This window comes from Gopherus flavomarginatus, chromosome 12 (assembly GCF_025201925.1).
Source record: "Gopherus flavomarginatus isolate rGopFla2 chromosome 12, rGopFla2.mat.asm, whole genome shotgun sequence".
Classification (NCBI taxonomy): Eukaryota; Metazoa; Chordata; order Testudines; family Testudinidae; genus Gopherus; species Gopherus flavomarginatus.
Window position 1 is genome coordinate 2,836,512 of NC_066628.1, and position 18,944 is coordinate 2,855,455.

At 62.8% G+C, this 18,944-nt stretch overlaps 1 protein-coding gene and 1 long non-coding RNA gene across 6 annotated transcripts; one reads left to right on the plus strand and one right to left on the minus strand.

The window, feature by feature from the left end:
• Positions 1 to 843: 843 nt before the first annotated feature.
• VWA7 (von Willebrand factor A domain containing 7) lies at positions 844 to 18,591 on the minus strand. Of its 4 annotated transcripts, none has more exons than XM_050920555.1 (17): positions 18,552 to 18,591; positions 15,373 to 15,624; positions 14,389 to 14,670; positions 12,726 to 12,822; positions 12,220 to 12,342; positions 11,263 to 11,461; positions 10,716 to 10,885; positions 9,459 to 9,571; positions 8,824 to 8,940; positions 8,133 to 8,312; positions 7,748 to 7,925; positions 7,509 to 7,661; positions 7,252 to 7,344; positions 6,342 to 6,628; positions 5,616 to 5,752; positions 4,778 to 4,946; positions 844 to 2,449 (listed from the first exon to the last, which is right to left on the minus strand). In XM_050920555.1, the coding sequence occupies exons 1-17, from the start codon at positions 18,552 to 18,554 to the stop codon at positions 2,075 to 2,077; spliced, it is 2,928 nt and encodes a 975-aa protein (XP_050776512.1). In that variant the 5' UTR covers positions 18,555 to 18,591; the 3' UTR covers positions 844 to 2,074. The 4 variants fall into 4 exon arrangements, with proteins under 4 accessions (XP_050776512.1, XP_050776513.1, XP_050776514.1 ...); XM_050920556.1 differs by lacking the exon at positions 18,552 to 18,591 and adding an exon at positions 18,236 to 18,474; XM_050920557.1 differs by lacking the exon at positions 18,552 to 18,591 and adding an exon at positions 18,145 to 18,221.
• LOC127032934 (uncharacterized) lies at positions 12,831 to 14,382 on the plus strand. Of its 2 annotated transcripts, XR_007768969.1 has the most exons (5): positions 12,831 to 13,112; positions 13,152 to 13,189; positions 13,507 to 13,652; positions 14,067 to 14,118; positions 14,223 to 14,382. It is a non-coding gene; the product is annotated as an uncharacterized LOC127032934 (long non-coding RNA). The 2 variants fall into 2 exon arrangements; XR_007768968.1 differs by lacking the exon at positions 14,067 to 14,118 and having other exon boundaries at positions 12,832 to 13,112; positions 14,183 to 14,382.
• Positions 18,592 to 18,944: the final 353 nt, after the last annotated feature.

The window sequence follows — 18,944 nt, forward strand, 5'->3', positions numbered from 1 at the left end:
CAACCCTGCCCCACCCTCTGAGGTCACGGCCTTTCTTGTGGACACACACACACACAGTCTGACACAACCACTCCATGATGTCACACTCCTGGCTTCCTGTCATCTGGGAGCCTCCCACTGACATCACTTCCTGGATTATGGGTAACTAGAGGGCTAATAACTGACTGTCCAAAGAGGCTTTCAATGGGGAATACCCACAGTGCTTTGCACCAGCACCAGCGTGACCCTTAGCTATAGATCTATGGGGTCCCCATCCCGCCCTGCATACCCCTCTACTTCCCCCACCCCCACCCCCTCAACCCACACTTTTACTTGTGTGCATTTTCAGGGTTCCCTCCCTGACCCCTTTGTGGGGTGTGACACATTGTCTATGTCTAAGTGCCCTCTAGTGGCTGGATTCAGACCTGCACATGTGTCATTAGCCCTCTAGTGCTTAAAGCTGATGGGGATTCTCCTTCCACCACCTACCTTTGACAACACATAGCGTGAGCTTTACCCATCCTCCCCCACTTCAGACGATGGAGGTGGGGGGGGGAACTCCAAGGTATTTATTCTAATCGCTGTAAATAGCTTGACTGCAATTAATATAATAAACTTGGTCAAAAGGAAAGGACAGAATTCAGGCTTCACTTCTTCATTCATTGTCCCACTCCCTGCCTTGCTGAACCAGCCAGTCCCTTGGACTGGGGCCGGATGAGAGGCAGTGCCCCCTAGAGGGGCCAGGCCCCTGCCCCATTCCCCACCCCCATGAGCCAGCCAGTGCCTGCCCTGGGGCCAGGTGGGAGCCGGCGCCCCCTAGAGGGGACAGGCCCCATGTCCTCAATCAGGACTGGAATTCACCTCTTCTGCGGCATTATCAATTTCCTTTATTAACAGCAGTTTAATTTAAAAAAAAAAAGTGGTATTATCTTTAACCAAACAAAAAACAAAAACAAAACTAACCAAAAAAAAAAAAGCGCAGACACCCAAACAATAAACCCAATTTAAAATCATCACCCAGAAATACCAGAATCACTGGAAATAAATATAATCCAAAAATAATTCACTTATTGAAAATAATTAGCCAAAATATACAAATCCGCCACAACTCTTCCAACCATTAGAAGATGAGATTTAAAAAGCATCTTGGGTCGGGATGATCGTGGGCAGCTTCGAAAGGCAGAATAGAGATCACAGCCCTGTCATGCCAAGCATTCCAAACCCCGCCCTCCCCAACTAAGATCAGGGCGCCAGGCGCTGCACATACCCCTCCTGACTAAGATCAGGGCCCCTGTTGCACTAGGTCTGCATACAGACACTGGATAGTTTCAGCCTGGAAGTGCTTACAGACTAGACAGACCAAGGGGAAACTGAGGCACAGACCAGGAAAGGGACTTGCCCAGCAGAGGCAGGAATTGACTCCAGGAGTCCAGACACGCAGCCTTGTGCATTAACACAAGGCAGCCTGGCCATTCTGTGCTCTGCGGCCTAGGAGAACATTCAGCAGAGGGGCACCCAGGAGGTTCTGAGTTTGAATCCCACCGCTGTGACTGAGAAGCCCTGACCTCCAGGAGCTCTCGCCATGACTCACACTGGGCGATGGTGCTGGGAAATGGAGTCAGGGGTGTAACATTCATCCCACAAAGTTGGGGGGAAATATATTATTTTTTGCTGGAAATTATTCGTATATCTGGTGTCAGCTCAGAAAAGCATCTCAAACAACCCCTCCCGGATTCCCGACCTGGGAGTGTCACGGTATGACCCCCCTCCACCCCCAGTTCTAGGAGACAGGATATCTCCATTAATTTAAGAGCATCCCAGCCTGGTGCGGTACCACTTGTCTCCACTAGAGGGTACCCTACAGGAAGAGCGTCCCAGCCTGGTGCGGTACCACTTGTCTCCACTAGAGGGCACCCTATAGGAAGAGCGTCCCGGCCTGATGCGGTACCACTTGTCTCCACTAGGGGGCACCCTACAGGAAGAGCGTCCCAGCCGGGTGCAGTGCCACCTGTCTCCACTAGGGGGGCCATAGCCAGGACTGGATGCTGTACCTTAGCTGCACCCACACACACACACTAGGGGGCGCCCTGTAGCATCAGTGCCCCAGCCCGACATAAAAGGCCACCTGAACGGCCAACGCTGCCATTCCCCACCAGGGGGTGAGGGCCAGGTCCCCCGCGGCGCCAGCAGGAGGCGCTGCCACCGGGCACCGATACTCCTCCCCCAGCCGGTTGGTCACCAGAAGCTCCGCCTGCCGGGTGCAGCAGTCAGAGGAGTAGGTGGCGGTCGCAGCCTGGCCATCAGCCCAGTGGGGCACCGCCGTGCCCCCCGCCTGCACCGACCGGATGCCATCCCCGTCCCAGATCCGCAGCCTGGCCGTCCAGCGGCGCTCGCGGCAGGGGGACCCTGGCGGGCCGCAGGTGCCAGCCACCGAGGTGACGTTGCAGGGAGGAGAGGCGCGATTCGGCACCTGCAGGAAAAAACCGACAGGGTGGGCGAACAGGCCAGCGCTGGGACATGAGCCCACCGGCTAGGGGGGCACACAGAGATTTTTACACGTTAACAACTCACCGCGTTTAGGGGTGTTTCATTTCCTTTGTTTTTTTCTTAACAATTCATAAAGCTTCCTGGGTATTGAATTTCCCCCATCGTATCGGGAGCTCACTCCGTTTCTTTGTGTGTCGCTTCCCCAGTTTTATAGAAACGCTTCACAAAGTGTTTGGGTTGTTATTTGCCCTCGTTTGATATTAACAAATCACCACGTTTCTTCGCTATTTAATTTCCGTTAACGCTCAATGACATTTAATGGCCTTTAACAGCCCTTGTTTTACCCTGACAACTCACGTCGTCGTTGACTATTTCATTTCCCTAGTTTTAGGTCAATTACGCTTTGGCATTTCGCTTCCCTCAGTTTATAGTGAAAACTCACGACGTTGTTTTTTTAACATTTCATTTCCTTAGTTTTACATGGGCAGATCACAACATTTATGGCATTGACTTTCCCTAATTTTATACTCACGAGTCACGATTTGGGGGTGCCTTTACATTTCTTATCTTACCCCAAAATCTTGGGGATCGTTATTTCATTTCTCCAGTTTTATGCTAATGATTCACAGAGTCTAGGGAATTAATTGTCCTGGTTTTCTACGGCTGACTGACAACGCTCTGGCCACCTTCTCGGTCCCTGTTTTTTTCAATGACTCACAAAGCTTTCTGGCATTTGATTTCTCTGGGAGTGTGTGACGTTGCACTCTGTATGATTTTAGGAAGTGTGCTGAGGAGTGGGAATATGATGTAACTAAAACATGCTTCATGCAAAAGGTCTCTTGGAAGGTATCATTACAAAGCTTATAATCTCCTGAGTGTGGTCATCCTATTTGTATAAATGTACCACTCTTGTATCTGAAACTAGAAACATGAAATATTAACTCTGAGGGCCTATTGTACTTGTGCAAAGTGTGGGCCGTTAATGGTGGTTTGAAATCTTGATGGCTCCCAGGAGCTGGGACAATTGGCTGCAGATGGGTGTGTTTCACCTGGAAGTTTTCCCGCAGACGTGTGTGCTGACAGGTGGGCAATGAAGTCCTGCTGTGACATGTGATCATGTCACCTGAACTGGAATCCATCTTTAAATGGGCGCTTTTCCATTGAGGAGGGGTGGGAACCCAGGGCAGCCTCGTAACAAGGGCCAGGTGAATGAGGCACCTGTCTCGGGCACGCAAAACGGAGCGATGCAGCCTCCACCGTGATCGGTGGCGCTTCGGCGGGTCCCTGAATCCCTTTTGGAGGGAAGGACCTGCCGCCGAATTGCCGCCGCTACTTCATTCATTCTTCGGCGGCAGAGCCTTCCCTCCGACAGGGACTCAGGGACCCGCTGCCGAAGAGCCTGGAGCCGGCCCTTCCCTCGGCTGCAAAAATTCCTTGTCACGGCTCTGACCCAGAGGGACAAAGGATTCCCGCCTTGTGCCCAAGATCTATAAATGGGTGGAAGAGAAGGAGCCATCATGAGGAATCCCTGAGCTACCACCTGAGCTGGAACAAGGGCTGGAGCAGGGGAAGGATTGTGCCCAGACTAGGAATGTGCCTGGTCTGTGATAGTATTCAGTTTATTACTGCAGTAAGCTTAGACTGGCGCGTTTTATTTTATTTCGCTTGGTAATTCACTTTGTTCTGCCTGTTACTACTTGCAACCACTTAAATCCTCCTTTCTGTATTTAATCAAATCACTTTTTACTTATTAACTAACCCAGAGTGTGTGTTAATACCGGGGGGGGGGGGGGGAACAGCTGTGCATCTCTCTCTATCAGTGTTATAGTGATGAGTTTACCCTGCATAAGCTTTATCCAGGGTAAAACGGATTGATTTGGGCTTAGACCCCACTGGGAGTTGGGCATCTGAGTGTTAGAGACAAGCACACTTCTGTCAGCTGCTTTCAGGTAAACCTGCAGCTTTGGGGCAGGTAATTCAGACCCTGAGTCTGTGTTGGAGCAGACGGGCGTGTCTGGCTCAGCAGGAGGGGGTGCTGGGGGCCCCGAGCTGGCAGGGAAAGCAGGGGCAGAGGTAGTCTGGGCACATCAGTTAGCAGCCCCAAGGGGGTTTCTGTGATCCAGCCCGTCACAGAGTTTTCTCAGAGACTCACAAAGTTTGGGCCGTTGCATTTTAGTTTCAGCAGCTCAGGAAGTTTTGCTGCAGGACGTTTCATTTCCCTGCTTTTTTGCTGAACAGCCAAGAGCCATTGCAGAGCGAGCGCCCTGGTGCCATCGGCTGGCTGCGGCTGCGCACGCCCCCCCGGACTCACCGACGGCCAGTGCAGCACCAGGAGCTGGATGAAGGCGAAGTTGGCGTCCCCGGCTGGAGAAAGGGGGTCGGCACGGAGGGTGACGGTGACGGCCGAACCGGGGGGGGCACTGCCGGGCACCCGCAGCGAGATGACGCCCGTCGCCGTCTGGTTCCTGCCCAGCTGCAGCCTGCACGAGAGGCGGGGTCAGCACCGGCGGGGGCGGGCGGGGACGGGCAAGGGACAGATGGATGCAAGCTGGGAGCCGAAGAGGGACAGATGGATGCTCTGGGGCAAGGAGGGACGGGCAGAGAGACCAACCCCAGGAGCCAAAGGATGGATGGACGGACTGATCCAGGGAGCCAATGGACAGATGGACAGACAGCCTGGGAGCTAAGGGATGGATGGACGGACACACCAACCATGGGAGCAAATGGACAGACTGACGGACAGAGCAACCCTGGGAGCCAAGGGACGGATGGGTGGACAGAGCAACCCTGGTAGCCAGTGGACTGACCGACGGACAGACCGATCAACCCAGGGAGCCGATGGATGGATGGACAGACCGACCCTGGGAGGCAATGCACAGGCCGACGGACAGACCGAGCCAGGGAGCCACGGGATGGATGGATGGTTGGACGGACGGACAGACCGAGCCAGGGGATGGATGGTCGGACGGACAGACTGAGCCAGGGAGCCAGGGGATGGATGGTCAGACGGACGGACAGACCAACCCAGGGAGCCAGGGGGATAGGCAGGATAGACTGACCCTGGGAGCTGACGGATGGACGGACAGATGGGCGGCCAGCCTGGGGAGCCGAGCACAGACAGACAGACAGATGGGGCCCCGGGGTGTTACCGTGGGCTGGAGGTGCTGACGGGGTAGCTGGGGTCGCTGCTCACGGCCAGGCCCAGCTCCTGGGGCTCCTTGGGGTTCCAGACCCACCAGGAGATGGCGCCCGTCTGCCCCGGGAACAGGGGCCCGGTGCTGCTCAGCTGGGGGGAGAACCGGGGAGAGCTAGCTCTGGGGTGGGGGGGTCAGCGCACGCTGACCCCCACTGGGCCCCCTCCCTGCCGCATGGCGACCCCCATAGCCTCCCCACCCCCCTCCCTGCAGCATGAAGCCCTCACCCCTTCCCTGCCACATGCCGACCCCCACTGGGCCCCCTCCCTGCCGCATGGCGACCCCCATAGCCTCCCCACCCCCTCCCTGCAGCATGAAGCCCTCACCCCTTCCCTGCCACACGCCGACCCCCACTGGGCCCCCTCCCTGCCGCATGGCGACTCCCATAGCCTCCCCACCCCCTCCCTGCAGCACGGAGCCCTCACCCCCTGCTTGCAGTACACCACCCCACTTCAGAGTCCCCCAGACTCCCTCTCTGAAGCACAGAGCCCCCCACTGCACCCCCCGGTCCTCTCCCTGCACCACAGCACCCCCCACTCAGCCCCCTGCCCCCCCTGCACCATTGCACCCCCCCACTCAGCCTCCTGCCCCACTACCTGCACCACAGCACCCCCCAGAGCCCCTCGCCCCCTCCCTGCAGCCCAGGTCCCCTAGCGCCACCCTGGGCCCAGCAGCACCGACCTGTAGCAGGAACCCCACGGCCGAGGTGATCTGGGGGGCTGGTCGCTCCACGCGCCCGCCCCGGCTGTCGGACCCTCGCAGGATCAGCACAAAGCCCCCCCGGGGCAGGGCCGGGGGCAGGGCTGTGGCATAAAGCCCTGTCCCCTTGGCCACTTCCTGGAGCTGCAGCTCCTCGCCCAGTCGCCGGCCCGTGACGGGGTCCACCAGCAGCACTGCCTCCATCCGGACCGAGCCCCTACCCGGCTGGGTCAGCCCCGTCACGGCCAGGACCAGCGACAGCGGCAGCCCTGTCAGGTCAGAACCAGAACCGAGTCCAAGCCCCCATCGAGACGATCCCCGACCGCGGCAGAGCCCAAAGCCCTTGGGCTCGGATGCGGCCGCTTCTGGGGCGGGGCAGCTGGGAGAACAGCCACACATAACGCCACATGGGGAGGGCTCGCCTGGCATGGAGATGCAGCCAGCTCTGGGGCAGGGCGGCTGGGGAACAGCCGCACATAACGCCACATGGGGAGGGCTCGCCCAGCGCGGAGATGCAGCCAGCTCTGGGGCGAGGGAGCTGGGGAACAGCCGCACATAACACCACATGGGACCAGCTTGCCCGGCGCGGAGACACAGCCAGCTCTGGGGTGGGTGGCTGGGGAACAGCCACACAACGCCACATGGGACCGGCTCGCCCAGCACGGAGATGCAGCCAGTTCTAGGGCGGGGCAGCTGGGGGAACAGCCCCACAACAACTTGGGAGAGGAAGTGACGGGAGATTCACAGCTGAGTGAAAGCAGAGTGACCCCAGGCTGGAATCTGGCCAGCACACTGGGGCTCCCCATACACAGCCCCCTAGCACTGGGGCCATGGGGCCAGCCCTGATGGGGAGGGGAGAGCCCCCTGCTAAGCCCCTCCCCCCCGCTCTTACCTCTCACGGGGCGACTGTCCAGCTTGAAAAGTCCTGGGTGGGGCCCCTTGGCCGGGACAGCGAAGTAATACAGGAAATCCAGCAAGCTGTTGCCTGGTAACACAACGGGGGGACCCCATTAGGGGACAGGCCCCTGCCCCATTCCCTGCCCCCCCGAGCCAGCCAGTCCCTGCCCTGGGGCCGGGTGGGAGCCGGCGCCCCCCCAGAGGGAGCAGGCCCCATACCCCATTCCCTCCCACGTTTAACCCTTTCCTCACCTCGCACGTGCACCGAATAGTTGCCCTGCGCCTGCACCTCCAGGGTCCAGAGGCCGACGGGCGGCCGGGGCGAGAGCTCGAGCCGGTGGAAAGTCCCAAATCGCCGGCTGGTGCCCAGGGGGCCGCTGGTGGCATCCGAGGTCTGGGAGGTCCCTGTGGGGCGAAGGGGTAGATGGGGAGAGGCCGGGACACGCAGATCCCTCCCCCCGATCGGGTGGGGCGTCTCCCCCTGGACTCACCGGTGGGGTCACGGAGCTGGAAGGTGCCTACGTCCCCCTGGACGGTCACGACGGCCCCGTCCACCCGGCTGTCGACCCAGAAGTGGTGACTCTCCCAGGCGGCGCGTTTCTTCCGCCCCCTCCGGCCCAGCCCCCCAGGGCCTGAGCTGCCCCCCTTCTGGTACTGGAACAGGGTCACCTGGAAAAACAGGCCCCCCACCCCCAAAACACAGCAGGGTCAGCACTGTCCCGGACGCCGAGGTCCCTCCTCTCCATCCCCCTCCAAGAGGCGAGGGACATGAGCTGCTGTCCCGGACACCTGGGTCCCATTCCCCATCCCTGTCTCCGCCCCCCCGGGGGACAACTCTGTGCTGCTGTCCCAGACGCCTGGGTCCCCTCTCCATACCGAGGAAGCAGTGGTCTCTCCAATGACGCCCGCCACCTGCCGGATGTTGTCGTTGTCAGTGAAGATGACCTGGCCCCCGGAGCTGCGGGCCAGGCCCACGTACAGGTCAAAGCGGTCAGCGGCCAGCACCTCCCGCCTCACCCGCGTCCTGGAGGGGTCCTCCGTGATCAGGAAAGTCACCTGGTGAGGAAGCAAGAGGAGGTGAGACTCCCCAGGAAGCTGCGAGACTGTGGCTTTCCTAGGGCCTATTCAAAGCGCCGGGGTGGTTGGGGTTTGTTATTTAATCGTTAGTGGGTGGTTTGTTATTGTAGGGCCTACTCAAAGCGCTGGGGTGGTTGGCGTTTGTTATTTAATCGTCAGTGGGGTGGTTTGTTATTGCAGGGCCTATTCAAAGCGCTGGGGTGGTTGGGGTTTGTTATTTAATCCTTAGTGGGACGGTTTGTGTTATATATCCAGGCCTAACCCAATGCTCTTTTTGTTTTGGTTTCCTCTTGGTGTGTTATTGTAGGGCCTACCAAAAGTGCTCTCCTTCCTTCGATTTCTCACTTCTCTCGGTTTGGGCGGTTTGTTATCGCAGGGCCTCCCCGAAGTCCTGACGTCGTTTTGCTTTGCTCTGCCAGGTTGTTAGTGTAGGGTCTCTTGGGCATCCGTTTGTTTTGGGAGGGTCTCTCACCCGCCAGGGGCTGCCCACCTTGCACTTGCGCTCCTGGATCAGGGCCTCCACGCTGGTCCGGAGGTGGGCGTCCTTCGCCGAGGCATCCGTGAAGACGAAGATCTCGGACATGGGGGGCGAGTGCAGCAGGGCCAGCTGGGGGGACAGAGAGCTGTTGGGCGGGGGGACAGATGGGGGGGCTGTGGGCTGGGGGGACCAGAGTTGGGGGGGAGCGGGAGATCAGAAATGGGGGTTTGTGGGGAGAGGGGGAGTAGAATCGGGGAGAGGGGAAGGGAACGGGAGGTAAAAACTGGGGGTTTGGGGGAATCGGGGGAGCAGGATTGGGGGCTGAGGGGCAGGGATTGGGGGGCTGAGAAGTGGGGGGTTGGGGAGCAGGATTGGGGGGATGAGAAGTGGGAAGGCTGTGGGGGGCAGTGGGAGCAGGATTGCAGGGCTGAGGAGCAGGGATTGGGTGGCTAAGTGGGGGGGTTATGGGGGCAGGCAGGGGGAGCAGGATTGGGAGTGATGAGAAGTGAGGAGGCTGCAGGGGAAGCAGGATTGGGGGCTGCGGGGCAGGGATTGGGAGGCTGAGAAGTGGGAGGGTCATGGGGGGCAAGATTGCGGGGGGTGAGAAATGGCGGGGGGCTGCCAGGGACAGGACCCGGCTCCGGTACCTGCAGCGCCGACAAACACATCTCAGGCTCGTCGCCCCCGGCCAGGGGGCTGATCGAATTCAGGATCCTCAGGAACTCGTCAGCGTCGCTCGTCTTGTGCACGGGCCCGAAGCCTGAAGGGGGAAACTGAGGCAGGGGGGCCAGGCTCGGGGAAGGGTGGGAGTCAAAGAGCAGTTGCCCTAAATCCCGCTGGGCCCCACCCCCGAATCCTCTGAGTGGCCTCACCCAGCCCCCCAATTCTCCCTCTGAACCCCACAGCCCATGACGTGTGTCTGTTACAGACGTGTCTACACTTGGGGAACACCCACTAGCCTGGACTCAGCCTGGGATGGACCCACACTCCACCCCTGCCCCCAAGCCCCCATCCCACCTCTTTCCGGCTTCCGCCCCCGAGTGACGCTGGGAGCCGGCGGGATGGGGTGAGGCCGGTTGTTCCCTTGTTGCTGGCCCCACTGCTGACCCCCAGGCGTCCCCCCAAAACACAGGGCCCCCCGAAGCCCAGACACTGGTGGAGCCAGGCCCATGCGTTTGGTGGAGCCAGGCCCATATAACTTGCTGCCGATGCAGCTGAGAGCAAAGAGCCTGGACTTGGGGGGGACGGGCTGAGCCCAGGCTGGGGGGTGTCTGGCCTGTGACAGGAACAACTCGGGGGTTAAGCTGCAGGCGGGGGCAGCTGGCCCCAAAAACCTCTGCCAGCTGCCTGGGACGGCATTTAGGGGGGGAACTTGCTGCTTACAACCAGCGGCTTTAGCGCATTAAACTTTGTTTGCGTGTTGCTCTGATCCGTTCGCTACGCCGCAGTCACGGGAAATCTCTCGTCTGGAGTTAATAAACTTGGTGCGTTTGGTCTAGAGCCCGGGGGTGGGAATCCTGCCCCGGGCACAAAGCTGGGGCCTTCCCCTTCCCATGGAAGGAGGGGGCGGATTTCGCGAGCTTGCGCTGGGCAGGACGAGACGGTAACGTTTGGGGGTCGCCCTCCCGAGGGGGCCGTGCACCGGGCGGCTCCTTCGCTGCGCCTGCCCGTGCGGAGCCGATCCCAGCGTCTGGGGCAGCCGCAGCCGGGCGGGTCGTGTGCTGGTGAAAGGGTGAGACCGGAAGCGAGTCTGCGGTGCCAAGGGATCCCGGGCTGGTGGATCAGGCGGGCTCAGTGGGACCCCAGGGGGAACCTGTCACACCCCACAGACCCCCAACGCCCCACCCCCTCCCACCGACTCTGGGGACCCATCGCCCCCAGGGCCCAGGGACCCCCGAACGCACCGGGGTCGTGGAAGGGGACGAGCAGGTAGAAGTCGGGCTCCTCGGGCCCCCCCAGCCGGCGGGTGAGGATGTCGCGGGCCTGGAGCCGGGCAGCCCCGATCTCCTCGCCCATGCTGCCCGTGGTGTCCAGCACGAAGCTGAGCCCCACGGCGGGGCTGACGTCCAGCAGCCTGCGGGGCCGGGGGACACAGACAGACGCTCGGACACCGGCGGGAGGGAACGTGGCGGGGAGGGGGAGACATCACGAGGGATGGGGCCAAGCAGGGGGATGTGACCCTGGATCCAGGTGTAAGGGCTGGGGGGGGGATCTGGCTGTGGGGGCCTGGTCCAAGTGGGGGGACGTCACCCCAGGATCTGGGTATGGGAGCCAGGGCCAAGTGGGGGGACACCCCGGATCCAGGGATGGGGCCGATACAGGTGTGGGGGGCCAGGCCTGAGCAGGTGGACATCACCCCATGAGCCGGGTGGGGGGGACAGGGCAGTCCGGTGGTGTGGGGAGGGGGCCCGAGCGGGGTGGGGGGGAGGGCTCGCAGTGGGGGGCTCTCACCTCATGAATCGCTTGTCATGGGCCAGGTCCCGCCGCAGGTCGCGCAGGAACTGGGCCGAGGCCTCGAGGGCCAGGCTGGCCGCCGGGCCATGGAGATAGTGGTGGGGGGAGAAGAGGGGGGACGAACTGTCCTTGTTTATCCCCCCTTGGGGGTCCCGCAGGCGGCTGCTGTCGAACTGCCCCCCATGGCTGCATTTCCCTGGGGGGGTACAGAGGAGAAAGGGTTCAATTAGCCTCCCTGCTCCCCTAAATCGCCCCCAGGACCCCCCAAACCCCTCCCCATTAAAATCTCCCCCCACATTGTCCTGCCTGATTTTTGGGGTCACCCTTTGCTGATGCCCCATGATCCCAATATCATCAACCCCAACCCTGCTCCCCTTGCAAAGGTACCCTCCAATTACTGGAGTCACCTCTGCCTCCCCAAACCATAGCCAGCCGCCCCTTCACCCCCGAATCATCCAGAGCAACCCTGAGCTCCCTGAAAGGTAACCCACACATTATCGGGGTCACCGTCTTTGCCCCCCAAACCCATTCGCCCTCAGTATTGAGTGTTCATTGCTTGCAGCAGAAATAAGCAGCATCCCCGTAAATTATTGGGGTCTTGCCCTCTGCCCCTCCCAACCTAACCAGGAACCCCAAATCAGCAAGCTTCATAGCTCCCCCGACATTGGTATCACCCCTTAAAATCTTGGGGGCCCCTCCCTTATGCTTTGGCAGACACCAGACATGCACCCCAAGACTGGTGTTTCCACATCACCCCCACATAAGCCCTCCCCCTGGGGGGGGTCACAGCCCCCCTTTGTTCCCTCTGCACTGCAAAATGTTGGGGTGCTGGTCAATGCTGCAGACCCCCAGGCTGTGGGAAATTGGGGGCTGTGCAGGAGGGAGGTATTGGGGGGTGTCTCCCCTACCCAGGGGAGAACGGGCACCCCCAAACCCGGCCCCACTGAGCCATACCAGGCGGTTTCTCCGGCTCGGAGCCAAAATACCCGCTGGTGAGCAGCCCACGCTCCCGGAGTGAGCCCAGGAGGTTCCCCTCGCACGTCCAGCCGGTGCAGGAGCAGCAGGTCCGGACATCGGCTGCGGGAGAGACCGGGAAAGGGGGAGTCCGAAGGTAGGTCCAGCCGGACACCTGGGTTCTGTCCCCAGCGCTGTCCCAGAACCTCCCCTCCCCCGGGCACGTGGCTGCTCCATGCCTCAGTTTCCCCAGGAGAAAGGAGGAGGACCAGGAATTTCTTAGGAGTGCAGCACCCGGCGCGACGGGGCCCCGATCTCAGGCGGGGGGGTCTGGGCAGTGCCCAGGGCAGTGCCCATTGTGACAGTGCCCTGATCTCAGTGTGTGGGGAAGCTGGGCAGCACCTGGCACAATGGGGCCCCAATCTCGGTTGGGGGGTCTGGGCAGCACCCGGCGCAAGGGGGACCCCGATCTCAGGCTGGGCAGACAGCCAGGGTGGGGCTGGTACCTCCAGCGATGGAGCCCAGCTCACGGCCGGGTTGGAGCAGGTCCGGGTGGATCCTGCGGTGACCCAGTTCAACCCAGTTACTGTGGCTGTAGAAATCCTGCCGGGAGGGGAGACAGATGGGGGGGGAGCAGGGGGGAGATGGGAGAGAGAGAAATAAATGGACGGACCATGGAGCACCCCCGGCCACCCTCTCCTGGGCTTCAGGGTCACCCCAAGGGCCGTCGAGCGTGAGAGCACCCACCCCACCCCACCCCCCACCGCAGGCTGCCCCTGCCCCACGCTGGGCGGAAGGGAAGGGGGGCAGCAGCCGGGAGAGAGATGGGAGGAGATGGGTGGATGGACAGAGCTGGGATGGAGGGATGGACAGAAGGGGGCAGAGATGGATGGGTGGATGGACACGGATGGATGGGGCAGTGAGGGGCAGAGGTGGATGGACACAGATGGATGGACGGACAGGGGCAAAGGTGAATGAGTAGCATGGACAGATGGATGGATGGGGCAGGGATGGATGGACAGATGGACACGGATGGATGGGGCAGTGAGGGGCAGAGGTGGATGGGTGGATGGACACAGATGGACGGACGGACGGACAGACGGGGCAGAGGTGGATGAGTAGCATGGACAGATAGATGGACGGGGCAGAGATGGATGGGTGGATGGACACAGAGATGGATGGATGGACAGACGGGCAGAGGTGGATGGGTGGATGGACAGATAGATGAACGGGGCAGAGATGGATGGGTGGATGGACACAGAGATGGATGGATGGACAGACGGGCAGAGGTAGATGGGTAGCATGGACAGATGGATGAACAGGGCAGAGATGGATGGACAGATGGGGAAGAGATGGATGGACGGATGAACAGACGGAGGCAAAGATGAAGGGGTAGCATAGACAGATGGACAGAGGGATGGATGGGGGCAGAGGTGGATGAATGGATGGACAGAGGGATGGATGAATGGATAGATGGATGGATGGACAGACGGAGGCAGAGATGAAGCAGTAGCATGGACAGATGCACAGATGGATGGGGCAGAGAAGGATGGACAGACAGCATGGACAGGTGGCATGGATGGGGGCATGGGTGGATGTACCGACAGATGGGAGCAGAGATGGACAGACGGATGGATGGGACAGAGGTGGATGAATGAATGGATGGACGAGGGAAGAGACGGACAGATGGATGGACAGAGGGATGGATGGATGGACGGACAGACGGGGGCAGAGATGGATGGACAAATGGGAGCAGAATTGGACAGAGGGATGGATCGGGGCAGAGGTGGATGGATGGATGGACGGATGGAAGAGATGGATGGACGGACGGATGGATGGGGAGAGAGGTGGATGAATGAATGGACAGACGGATGGACAGACAGATGGATGGGGGCAGAGGTGGATGAACGGATGGATGGACGGACGGGGGAAGAGACAGACAGACGGATGGATAAGGAGAGAGGTGGATGAATGAATGGACAGAGGGATGGATGGGGACAGAGGTGGATGAATGGATGGACGGGGGAAGAGACAGACGGACAGATGGACAAACGGGGGCAGAGATGGACGGACAGACGCTGGGTAACCAGAGGGCTGGAGCTGAGCAGCGCCGGGCGGACAGACGGGGCTGGACAAGGGGGCGGAGGGACCCCGGCGGCCGGGGCGGACCTGCAGGGAGTGGAGCAGCTGGCCGAGGCGCTGGCGGGCGAGGGGGTACAGCTCGGCGCCCAGGGCCTGCAGCACCTCGCGCCGGGCTCGCAGGAGGGAGGCGCCGGCCGGCCGCAGCAGCTCGCCGTCGAAGTGCAGCACCGGGTCGTCCCGCGCCGCTGGCAGGAAGTCCAGGGCCGCGTTGGCGTTGGCCACCTCCACCAGCGCCGCGCGGAACCGCCGGGCCGACGCCCCGGGGCCGTAATACGCCGCAAACACCTCGTCCGCCAGCAGGGGCCGGCCCTGGGGGGGAGAGAGCGGCCGTGAGACGCCGGCGCCTTCCCTGGGGGCACTGGCTGGCTCAGGGGAACAGGGAATGGGGCCTGGGATCTCTCCCCTCTAGGGGGCGCTGGCTCCCACCCGGCCCCAGGGCAGGGACTGGCTGGCTCAGGGGGGCAGGGACTGGGGCAGGGGCCTGTCCCCTCTAGGGGGCATCAGGTCCCACCTGGCCCCAGGGCAGAGACTGGCTGGGTCAGGGAGGCAGGGAATGGGGTCTGGGACCTCTCCCCTCTAGGGAGCGCTGGCTCCCCCCGGCCCCACGGCAGGGACTGGCTGGCTCAGGGGGGCAGGGACTGGGGCAGGGGCCTGTCCCCTCTAGGGGGCACCAGCTCCCACCCGGCCCCAGGGCAGGGACTGGCTGGCTCAGGGGGGCAGGGACTGGGGCAGGGGCCTGGCCCCTCTAGGGGGCATCAGGTCCCACCTGGCCCCAGGGCAGGGACTGGCTGGCTCACGGGGGCAGGGACTGGGGCAGGGGCCTGTCCCCTCTAGGGGGCGCTGGCTCCCACCCGGCCCCAGGGCAGGGACTGGCTGGCTCAGGGGGGCAGGGACTGGGGCAGGGGCCTGTCCCCTCTAGGGGGCGCCGGCTCCCACCTGGCCCCAGGGCAGGGACTGGGGCAGGGGCCTGGCCCCTCTAGGGGGCGCCGGCTGCCCCCGGCCCAGGCTCACCTGGAACTGCTCCCAGGCAGGGCGCCGGCCGTGGGGGGGCGGCAGGTCCCGGAAGAGCTCCAGGGTGGCGTTGAGCAGCGCGTCCTCCGTCAGGTCCTGGTGGGTGGTGGAGCCCCAGGCCAGGGCCATGGCCCGGGACCAGAAGTTGGGGAAGAAGCCGAGGGCCCCGTGGGGCGCCAGGAGCAGCAGGGGCAGGGCCCACAGGGGACCCCACGGCCGGGCCGCGGAACGCGCCATAGCGGGGACATGGAGCTGCAGGGAGCAAAGGGTTAAAATAGGGGCAGCTGCTCCAGGCAGGGCAGCGCCCCCTAGTGCCGCTCTGGGGCAATGGGTCCTGCAGTGCCCCCCACCCTGCTCCCTGCAACCCAGCACCCCCTGCTGCCCCCCACCCTGCTTCCCACAGCCTAGCGCCCCCTAGAAACTCCCCACCCCGCTCCCTACAGCCCAGCACCCCCTGCTGCCCCCACCCTGCTCCCTGCAACCCAGCGCCCCCTAGTGCCGCCCTGGGGCTTTGGGTCCTGCAGCGCCCCCTGCTGCCCACCCTGCTCTCTACAGCCCAGCACCACCTGCTGCCCCCTACAGCTCAGCACCCCCTAGTGCTGCCCTGGGGCTTTGGGTCCTGCAGCACCCTCTGCTGCCCCCACCCCGCTCCCTACTCCCTAGTGACCTCCCCCACCCTGCTTCCTGCAGCCCAGCGCCCCCTGCTGCCCCCCACCCTACTCCCTGCAACCCAGCTCCCCCTGCTGCCCCCCACCCTGCTTCCCACAGCCTAGCGCCCCCTAGAAACTCCTCACCCCGCCCCCTACAGCCCAGCTCCCCCTGCTGCCCCCCACCCTGCTCCCTGCAACCCAGGGCCCCCTACTGCCGCCCTGGGGCATTGGGTCCTGCAGCGCCCCCTGCTGCCCACCCTGCTCCCTGCTCCCCAGCGACCCCCCACCTAGCTCCCCCTGCTGCCCCCACCCTGCTTCCCACAGCCCAGCACCCCCTGCTGCCCCCCCCCCGCTCCCTGCTCCCCAGCGCCCCCCCACCCAGCTCCCTCTGCTGCCCCCCACCCTGCTTCCCACAGCCCAGCACCCCCTAGTGCCGCCCTGGAGCATTGGGTCCTGCAGCGTCCCCTGCTGCCCCCACCCTGCTCCCTGCTCCCCAGCGACCCCCCACCTAGCTCCCCCTGCTGCCCCCCACCCTGCTTCCCACAGCCCAGCGCCCCCTGCTGCCCCCACCCCGCTCCCTGCTCCCCAGCGCCCCCCTCCCAGCTCCCCCTGCTGCCCCCCACCCTGCTTCCCACAGCCCAGCACCCCCTGCTGCCCCCACCCCGCTCCCTGCTCCCCAGCGCCCCCCCACCCAGCTCCCTCTGCTGCCCCCCACCCTGCTTCCCACAGCCCAGCACCCCCTGCTGCCCCCACCCCGCTCCCTGCTCCCCAGCGCCCCCCCGCCCAGCTCCCCCTGCTGCCCCCCACCCTGCTTCCCACAGCCCAGCACCCCCTGCTGCCCCCACCCCGCTCCCTGCTCCCCAGCGCCCCCCCGCTGCCCCCCACCCTGCTTCCCACAGCCCAGCACCCCCTGCTGCCCGCACCCTGCTCCCCAGAGCCCCCCTGCCCAGCTCCCCGCTGTCTCCCTGGGTGCAGCTGCCCCCCCCTTCCCCATGCGTTATCTCTGCAGAGCAGTAGGGTGGGGAACGGGGGCGGGGTCCCGGGGAAGTAACGGCCCGGACTCCTGGGTCCTCGCTTCTCTCCCAGGGAGCAGTGGCTTCTCAGGCAATGCCCTCCCCCCCAACCCCCACTATGGCCCCCACAGCCAGGACCCACAGAGGTGGGGGGCCCAGCTGACAAACTGGGATCTGCCCTCAGCAGGACACGTTTGGGGGCAGGGGGTGAGTTAGGGGTTCCCAGGTGGTGGGGGGGCATGTGGGATCCAGCCTCCTTGGGGGTCCCAGACAGCAGAGACCCCCCAAATCCCCCCAGACGCCCCCCACACACAACCAGCAGTTCCCCCCTGCATCCGAGACACAACGCACCCCACCGCACAACCCTGGAGACCTTAACACAACCCCTCCCCCGCACAGCCAGACCCCAACACCGCCCAGAGACACACAAACACCCGCAACACACACATCATACATTTGCACACACACGTAACATGCACCATCACCTCCCACAAACACACAACACCTGTGCACACCAACTAGACACACCCCACACCACCCCTCAACACCTGCCAGAGAGACACCCCCACACATACACACACCACCCCTCACAACACATTTCCTAGAGACACACAACACACTCAATCCTCTGGAGACATGCACATTACACAACACACACACCCCCTAGTGTCACTAACAACCCACACCCCACCTATAGACACCACTCGCCACCTCCCACACATAACTGCCAGACCCTCTCCCCACCACACAATCCCGCCCAGCCGGGATACATCCCCCCCGAGACACCACATCCAGCTGCTAGCAGATCCCCACCCCCAACTCCCTAGAGAACACAACCACCCCCAAACGCCTGCCCCCCGGACGCCTGGGTTCCCTCCCTCAAGCTTCCCCCCCAAAATCCCAGAGCCCAGCACCACTTACTCCCTATAACTACTCAGCCACGTGGGTCTCAGCTTGGCCCCCCAACTACTGGCTCAGCCAGGGGGGATAGACCCCAGAACTGACCCCTCCCTCAGGGATCCCCCAACCCACCCCCTGCCTCCCCTGGGATATCACCCCCCCACATGCCCCAGCACCCTTTAACCCCCCAAACGCGGGGCTCTCTGTACCTGGCTGGCTCCGTCCTCCTCGTCTCCTTCCCCCCCTTCTGACTCCCCGTGGGCGGTCCCCCCCCCTACACACACCCAGCCCCCTACGCACCTCCCAGCTCCGGCTGGAGCGACAGCCTGAGGGCAGGAGAGAGGGAGGGGGGGCCTGGGGCGCCTCCCTCTGATAGGACAGGGGGGCTACCAGGGGAGGAAAATCCTACTGGGGAAACTGAGGCAGAGCCAGGAATAGAATCGAGCAGTCAGGGCTCCCAGCCCCCCTCCTCGCTGATGTATCCCACCATACCCCACTCCCCTCCCAGAGCCAGAGAACCCAGGAGTCCTGGCTCCCAGCCACCCCCCACCAGACCCCTCCCCCGGATTCCTGGGCCCCACTCCCTGCCCTCCTAGGGACGAAAGTGCTGCGTTACCATCCCGGACGCCTGGGTCCCATGCCCTCCCCCCACCTGCACTGCGGCTGAGCCGACAGCCGAGCAGGTCCCTGGCCCCAGGCCCAGCGCTGAGTCACCCCAGCCTGGCAGAGACGGGACGAGGGAAAGTGGCCTGCAGGGTGCACCAGCGACCCAGCCAGCCCAGCCCCACAGCTAGGGGCCAGGGGGGCTGGCTGGAGTCTTGCCTCTTTCCCCCTAAACCCCACATCCTCCCCACCAGGACACTCTCCCCCGCCCCCTGCCCCCTTTGGGGTCCGAATGCCCCGGTGCTGGAGGGGGGTGAAGGGCAAGTCAGACACGGTGCCCCACATCAAGGGAGGATAAAAGCCCACCTGCTGCTAGTGGCGGTGGAGCACCCCCCTGGGGAAAGCC

Coding starts and splice junctions, on each gene's coding strand:
- VWA7 (XM_050920554.1), bottom strand. CDS start 17,276: ATGCCCCCCCACCACCTGGGAACCCCTAACTCACCCCCTGCCCCCAAA. Junction 10,886..11,262: donor CATGACAAGCGATTCATGAG/GTGAGAGCCCCC, acceptor CCGGCCCCGCAG/GCTGCTGGACGTCAGCCCCG. Junction 7,662..7,747: donor CCAGCTCCGTGACCCCACCG/GTGAGTCCAGGG, acceptor TTCGCCCCACAG/GGACCTCCCAGACCTCGGAT.